The 7,048-nt window shown below is 41.4% G+C and overlaps 2 protein-coding genes across 2 annotated transcripts in view; one reads left to right on the top strand and one right to left on the bottom strand.

Annotated features, from left to right (window-relative positions):
- The window catches only part of T265_02951 (hypothetical protein), a gene marked incomplete at both ends in the record, with an annotated part of 25,765 nt that extends 19,478 nt beyond the window's left edge, over nucleotides 1-6,287 (top strand). Inside the window, 2 exons of the mRNA XM_009167330.1 lie at nucleotides 1,601-1,758; nucleotides 5,887-6,287. Coding sequence (XP_009165594.1) covers nucleotides 1,601-1,758; nucleotides 5,887-6,121 — 393 coding nt within the window. The remainder of the gene's footprint in view (nucleotides 1-1,600; nucleotides 1,759-5,886) is intronic.
- Nucleotides 3,628-7,048, bottom strand: part of T265_02949 (hypothetical protein) — a gene marked incomplete at both ends in the record, with an annotated part of 25,118 nt that continues 21,697 nt past the window's right edge. The window contains one exon of the mRNA XM_009167328.1: nucleotides 3,628-3,778. Coding sequence (XP_009165592.1) covers nucleotides 3,628-3,778 — 151 coding nt within the window. The remainder of the gene's footprint in view (nucleotides 3,779-7,048) is intronic.

Genomic DNA, 7,048 nt, shown 5'->3' with positions numbered 1-7,048 from the left:
TTGGCGGGGAAATGCAAATGCATTACCTTTTCTACGGAACAAGTCGCCATACATGTTCCAACCCCCAACCTGGAGGGCCAGGAGACTGTGTTCGTCAGACCTCTAACCATTGACCAACCTGGTATGAGAGACTGTGAATGTCGCGCGGACACCCTCCAGTGTAGCTCACTGGGTTTCTGAGGTACACAAACACACCAACCACGGTAAGGTCCAGTCTCTTCTTGCGGATGACAGAATGTTCTGAATAACTAGTTAGAAGCAATTCGTACAACGAAAACCTTCAAATTGCGGACACCCTCCAGTGTAGCTCACTGGGTTTCTGAGGTACACAAACCGGCACACCACGGTAAGGTCCAGTCTCTTCTTGCGGATGACAGAATGTTCTGAATAACTAGTTAGAAGCAATTCGTACAACGAAAACTAACCTTCAAATTCTATTCCCTCCGTGAGTGTCCTCATTAATGTATATCCTTAGCAAAAAGGGACTATGGAATAACCGTTCACTCCGAAACGGAACTGAGTTAGGCTTTTACTTGGCAGGAAATAAGACCAAATATAATGAAAACGGATATCAAGCAAAGTGCCTCTTATTGCGCCATTTACCGGATAAAGCTATATAAATCGGGCAAGTCAGTATGAAGTGTCATTCAGGTAAGAGATATTCTAACTCGCATCGCTACTGAAATTGTTACACTTCAGCATTATGAAGATGATATTTTCTTGGTAAGCTCGAAGTTAAAACTCACTGACAGAACCATTCTATAACAAATACCAGCTTTTGATCGGTGACTGGTGTAAGGACGGAGGCAACTTGTTATTGGCTAATGGAAAGATGTAAATGTCAAGCAGTTCAGCCGGGTTGCAGCTGCCACGAATAGGCTAGAATCCTGTTTCCGGTGTTCTACGGACACAGTGATTCCTTCCGGCGATCTACTGATCTCTCGCCGGAGTAATAACGATGTCATTAGAAAACATTTGGCAAGGAGAGAAATTAATGAGGTAGTGGCTCCCTGAATAGATCGTCTTTGCACACATGTTTGGATAAACAGTGTGGTAGTTAATTCATTAGTTTCTAACTTCCCCATTGTCATTTAATCACTTAGTAAGTCCACATAGTTAACTGCGTGCAGCTCAGTCTAATTTCACAAGTGAGCCAAGTCAAATAGGGTTCAGAAGAACCTGTTGGTTGTGTAGAGGTAGTCTGACATCATCCGGTAGTTGTACTGGTATACTGGTCAGCTTGGGCCACCACGAAAAGTCAAATCATTCGGGAAAAGGGATAAAGCAGCAACTCTGATTTCCGAAAGTATTTATTACTCCTAGAGGGCGTGCGGTAGTCTGAGTCTTCGTACAAAGGTTTTGACATTGGAGAGTGTTTCCCTGTTGAAGTATTGATACATCTTGCTGAAAACACAACCCACCTTACGTTCATCTGATATGCAAAATGGACTGAAAAACCGTTTTTTGGAGTGATTGCAATTGAAGTTACCAGGATTTGTTTCTGACGTTTCATCACTACTACATTTTCTAGAATATACACCTTAAAACCACATGAAAAATCCATGCTTTCAATTCATTTCAACTATAACTCTGTTTTTAGTGGGTCATTGGTTTCGTCTTCTTTCTGATTCCACAAACACCGATTCCACTACGTTCGATCTACTTGCCATTTCATACCATTTTCGGTCCCATTATTTACGGACTGATTATCCTGGTATGTCTCACTGGAATAACTGAAGTCCAATTGTTCTTTGGAAAGTAAGTCAAATGACGTCCTTACCTGTTCCATTTTTGAATAAAGGAGCTTACGGCTTAATACATCCCACTGTCACTTTGAGCAACACGAGGAAAAGTACTTTTTCACACGGGCCGTGTGGATGCAGCAATTTTAGCCTTGTTTTGAATGCTGTGCGTACAATTAGAGGTTGGTCATTCAGTGGTTGAACATAGGCCTTTCTGCATCTTTACGGAAAGCCGAGTAGTGAACTGAGACTCAGTAGCGTTTGTTTTATAGGAGAGGAGCACAGACATTTAAGTCTTTCTACATTGTGACATCTTTCATTGGCAAAATGAAGTTGAAGCAAAGCAAATAGGTATGTTATTCAACTGAAAGCAATTGACCCAAACACTTTAACTCCAATGAATAGGGCTTTGTCCCATGTTTCTGAATTTACTGTTTGTGCACGTAACATCCATATTTTTATATCAGTGTGACTTACTGTTTTCGTACCAATGCTCATGATCATCAACAGCCATGTCAGCACTGACCACGCACCATGTCGTCGTGAACTGTGCATAATGTGATTATTTCCGTGTTGTAGGAGATTGCTTCGTGGCACGTTTGTGCTTTTCGTGTGGGTGGGTCTTGCCCACCCAGGACGAGTGGAGCAGAGAATATATCGGCGTAAAACATAAGCACACTGCTGAGAAGCCCGTCGTTGCTCAGTGGCAGGCTTATAACCTCCTGAGTGCTACTGTTTCTTGTTGTCCGCGCCATTTGTGAGACGATCCCGAAAAAGCACTGCAACAGCAATGCAATGCTCCCCTGAACTTCGGAGTATGTGGCATACAATTTCACAGTCAAATCCACGAATATCATTTAATTTGATAGAGCTTTCTACCCTGAGGAGAAAGACGGCTGTGTGGAATTAACTTAGTCTAAGCATTCATTCCAATAGAAACCAGAGGACACAGACGCAAAGAAGTGTCTCAATACATGCACGAAAAGTGTCACACGCACTTTGACCGTGAAGAAGCTTGGTCCTGATTTTCCTCAACTTCTCTTGTAAATCTGCTCAACGTATTTTTTTCACACGTAAATTTTAACCATATATAATGCTTGGATCCATTTGAAGCAGTGCATTTGCGAGGAGTAAAATATTACCTCTAGTCAAGACTACCAGACATAAGAAGAAATATCCCCCAATAGTGAAATTCCGGTGGATTGCATTTTTCTCTTTCATATGCTCTCAGCCCCCATTATTCAGATCTGTTCATTATTCCACTCCAAATAGGTGGCTAGATTTATGTTTCCACCGAGATATTAACCCATTTACTGCCACTGAAAGATTTTCTATTTCTGATCGTTTACTGAATAGTCTGTATCTTAAATTCGTGCTTTTTATCGTTTTCGAGGGAAGATCATTTGGATGACATGACCATCAGTCAAGCAACAGTGTTGCTGGAGTGAAAATTTTGCTTTCAAGTTAAAATAATGCGTTCCTGAATTATGTGCTTTAATGAAATTTTGAACAACCATACACTGAAAGCAATTGACCCAAACACTTTAACTCCAATGAATAGGGCTTTGTCCCATGTTTCTGAATTTACTGTTTGTGCACGTAACATCCATATTTTTATATCAGTGTGACTTACTGTTTTCGTACCAATGCTCATGATCATCAACAGCCATGTCAGCACTGACCACGCACCATGTCGTCGTGAACTGTGCATAATGTGATTATTTCCGTGTTGTAGGAGATTGCTTCGTGGCACGTTTGTGCTTTTCGTGTGGGTGGGTCTTGCCCACCCAGGACGAGTGGAGCAGAGAATATATCGGCGTAAAACATAAGCACACTGCTGAGAAGCCCGTCGTTGCTCAGTGGCAGGCTTATAACCTCCTGAGTGCTACTGTTTCTTGTTGTCCGCGCCATTTGTGAGACGATCCCGAAAAAGCACTGCAACAGCAATGCAATGCTCCCCTGAACTTCGGAGTATGTGGCATACAATTTCACAGTCAAATCCACGAATATCATTTAATTTGATAGAGCTTTCTACCCTGAGGAGAAAGACGGCTGTGTGGAATTAACTTAGTCTAAGCATTCATTCCAATAGAAACCAGAGGACACAGACGCAAAGAAGTGTCTCAATACATGCACGAAAAGTGTCACACGCACTTTGACCGTGAAGAAGCTTGGTCCTGATTTTCCTCAACTTCTCTTGTAAATCTGCTCAACGTATTTTTTTCACACGTAAATTTTAACCATATATAATGCTTGGATCCATTTGAAGCAGTGCATTTGCGAGGAGTAAAATATTACCTCTAGTCAAGACTACCAGACATAAGAAGAAATATCCCCCAATAGTGAAATTCCGGTGGATTGCATTTTTCTCTTTCATATGCTCTCAGCCCCCATTATTCAGATCTGTTCATTATTCCACTCCAAATAGGTGGCTAGATTTATGTTTCCACCGAGATATTAACCCATTTACTGCCACTGAAAGATTTTCTATTTCTGATCGTTTACTGAATAGTCTGTATCTTAAATTCGTGCTTTTTATCGTTTTCGAGGGAAGATCATTTGGATGACATGACCATCAGTCAAGCAACAGTGTTGCTGGAGTGAAAATTTTGCTTTCAAGTTAAAATAATGCGTTCCTGAATTATGTGCTTTAATGAAATTTTGAACAACCATACAAAATCTTTGTAATGTACCACTCATAAGGCTGTTGAAAATCCACCGACAGCCCACGACCGGTTTCGCCCTTCTTGGGGCTCATCAGGTAGGCGCAGTCCCTGGGTTTCCGTTAACCTTATGTTTTACTTGAAACCAAATTGCACGAAGTTAGCGAATATACACTCGTTTGTCTAAGAACATCATAGACGAGAGATTCACCTGGGTTCCAGGTGAGTCTCTCGAAAGAACCAATTTAGTTTGCAAATGAGTGTATATTCACACAAAATCTTGTTTTTAATGTATGCGTCGATGTGTTCTGGAGACAGGTTCCGATGGTACTAAAGTCAGGTTCCATATGCCATAAAAGCGAAGTATTTTTCTGTAGAGCTGCTTTAAAAGCAAACCCAACAAACGGTTGTAAGGTTTACCCTACTAGCACACACTCCTCGAAACCAATACAGAATTCACGCGAGGGCAAATTTTACACAGGTACTTGATAATTTGTTGAGTCTTCTTAGCTGGTGGTTGGTCCTGTAGAATTCAATATCCATATTGTTCGTAGAAACAAGGCTGTTGGCAAATTTCAGACACCAGGACACTCTCCGCCTATTTTCTTACAAAAGCGTGTTACAGTTGCTAGAAAACGGTGGTCTAAATTTCTTTGCTGAAAATGTGGATTCTTTTCTATTCATTTTTGGTGATGCCACCGAAGTTGTGGACATGGTAGGTGGCGCAGATAGCAATGGTAATGTGAGTGAACTAACCAGGCAGCTTTTGACGAATGGACGTCTGGCTGACCAATGCAACAGACGGAAAACTGCGATAATGTAGACGACAGTGTATTTATTATCTCCTTCAACATAATGAATAGCAATTTCACCGCAAAACATTATCAAGTATCTGATTATAAAGCGAATTTTTAAAAAGAAACTCGTGATAGGGAAAAGTTCCAAATATAAGCAGAAAGATCGAGTTTGTAGCAAGCAAATCAAGGTATACAATACAAGAAAACACAAACTCTGGACGGTATCCACATCACTCATTTGAGCAGGACTCGAGTTCCATCACGATTGCTCAGTACAGGAAATCAAACATTGTAGGACACCTCGTTTCCCTTATCCCACCAGCATGCATTCGACTTAAGGTATCATGTTTGAACATGTGTAAATAGCTACACACTAACAAAATGCGATGATTTGTACAAAGCCTCAAAAGAGGGCACAGTTTTTTCTTTGGTTTGTGAACGATTGATTCGCCAATCAGTACAACTCAAGAGGTCTTCCAACAGTCGGTAGTATGCATACAATCTTCTAAATTGTGTAGCTACTGATAAGTAGTTTCAACCTAGCGGCTTTCTGTTTGTTCTTTTTTGTAAGCATAAGTATAGGACATCGGGTGCCTTGATTTGGATTGGCCGATAATAAAATACATGCTGTATAATTTCACCGCATTACTGCAACATTTGTCTATGTTCACTTGATTCAATCAGCTACCAAAATCTCCACGATCATGCGATGATTGGCAATTTCTTGGGGTTATTCATTGTCCTCTTCGGTGCACTCGTTTTCTTTCTGGTCACCTATTCTCCGTTCCGTCGAGTTGAAGTGCCACCAACAAAGACTGCCCTCGAGAATGGTTTAGGACCAGTCCCAAAAGCTCGAAATGTACCAGAAAGCACTGGTGCGGTTCCTCGCAGCCGACAATGCTCTGAGCCAACAGCGTAACTGATTGATTTGTTTTGATATTTCTTTTGAGTTTTTGCGGACAATCCAATTATTTATATGTGCCGTATTTTATTCATGCTCTATTGAGTCTGTTGATTTTAATGAGCTTTTTACATGTCCTGTATTCTGATTACGCTTAAATTTGCTTTAGACTCACATATGCTTGATATGAAATTTGACTTCTGATGGTCGGTGTGAATACCTATTATACTTCGTACAAAAAACACCGAGCAGGCGGACCTCCCATGTGGTCGACAGCTGACTGTGTCTCCAAACAGAATGCACGCGCTATCCCATACAGATAAAACTGTGCATACACACAGTGATGAAGGTATGTCAGAAAACCCAAAAGGATGAATACAGAAGATTCCGTTAGATGTTCCTTAAGCCTTAAGCCTTAAGCGTCGACTGACACAAAATTACTTATATTTACAACTACTGCACCGTCTTCTTTCTCGGGCTTGCTTTTGCTTGCCTCCATCTTTCTCATTTGACGGTATGTTTAACCATATCCCCTCATAAGTGAGCCATGATTTTCCATTTTCGATTATTGGAATTTTCGCTGAAAGCCAAATCCTCATTATGGACAACCGTCCGAGTTCGCCCCTTAGACGTTGCCAAGGTGGCATGCATTCCTAGGTGAGCGATAGCCTTTTTCGTAAGCAGTCGTTGCACTGAGCGGCGCGAGGCTTATCCTCCCTTTCACGCAGTTCACGGATACGTGACCTACAGGATTATCACAGCCCTATCTTCGTTCCGTATTTGGAAGACCTTCCTGTATATTGATTAAAGGCAACCAGTATGAAGTAGACACGACTTACGCCCATTTGCAAATCAATTTGGTTTTCACGAGAGACGCAACTGAATCTATCGTTTATGATGTCCTCCAACTGAATGTGCTGCACATAGGCCGCCTCAAATGAGTCT

Source organism: Opisthorchis viverrini, assembly GCF_000715545.1.
Source record: "Opisthorchis viverrini unplaced genomic scaffold opera_v5_39, whole genome shotgun sequence".
Lineage (NCBI taxonomy): Eukaryota > Metazoa > Platyhelminthes > Trematoda > Opisthorchiida > Opisthorchiidae > Opisthorchis > Opisthorchis viverrini.
This window is presented reverse-complemented; position numbering and strand designations above follow the sequence as displayed.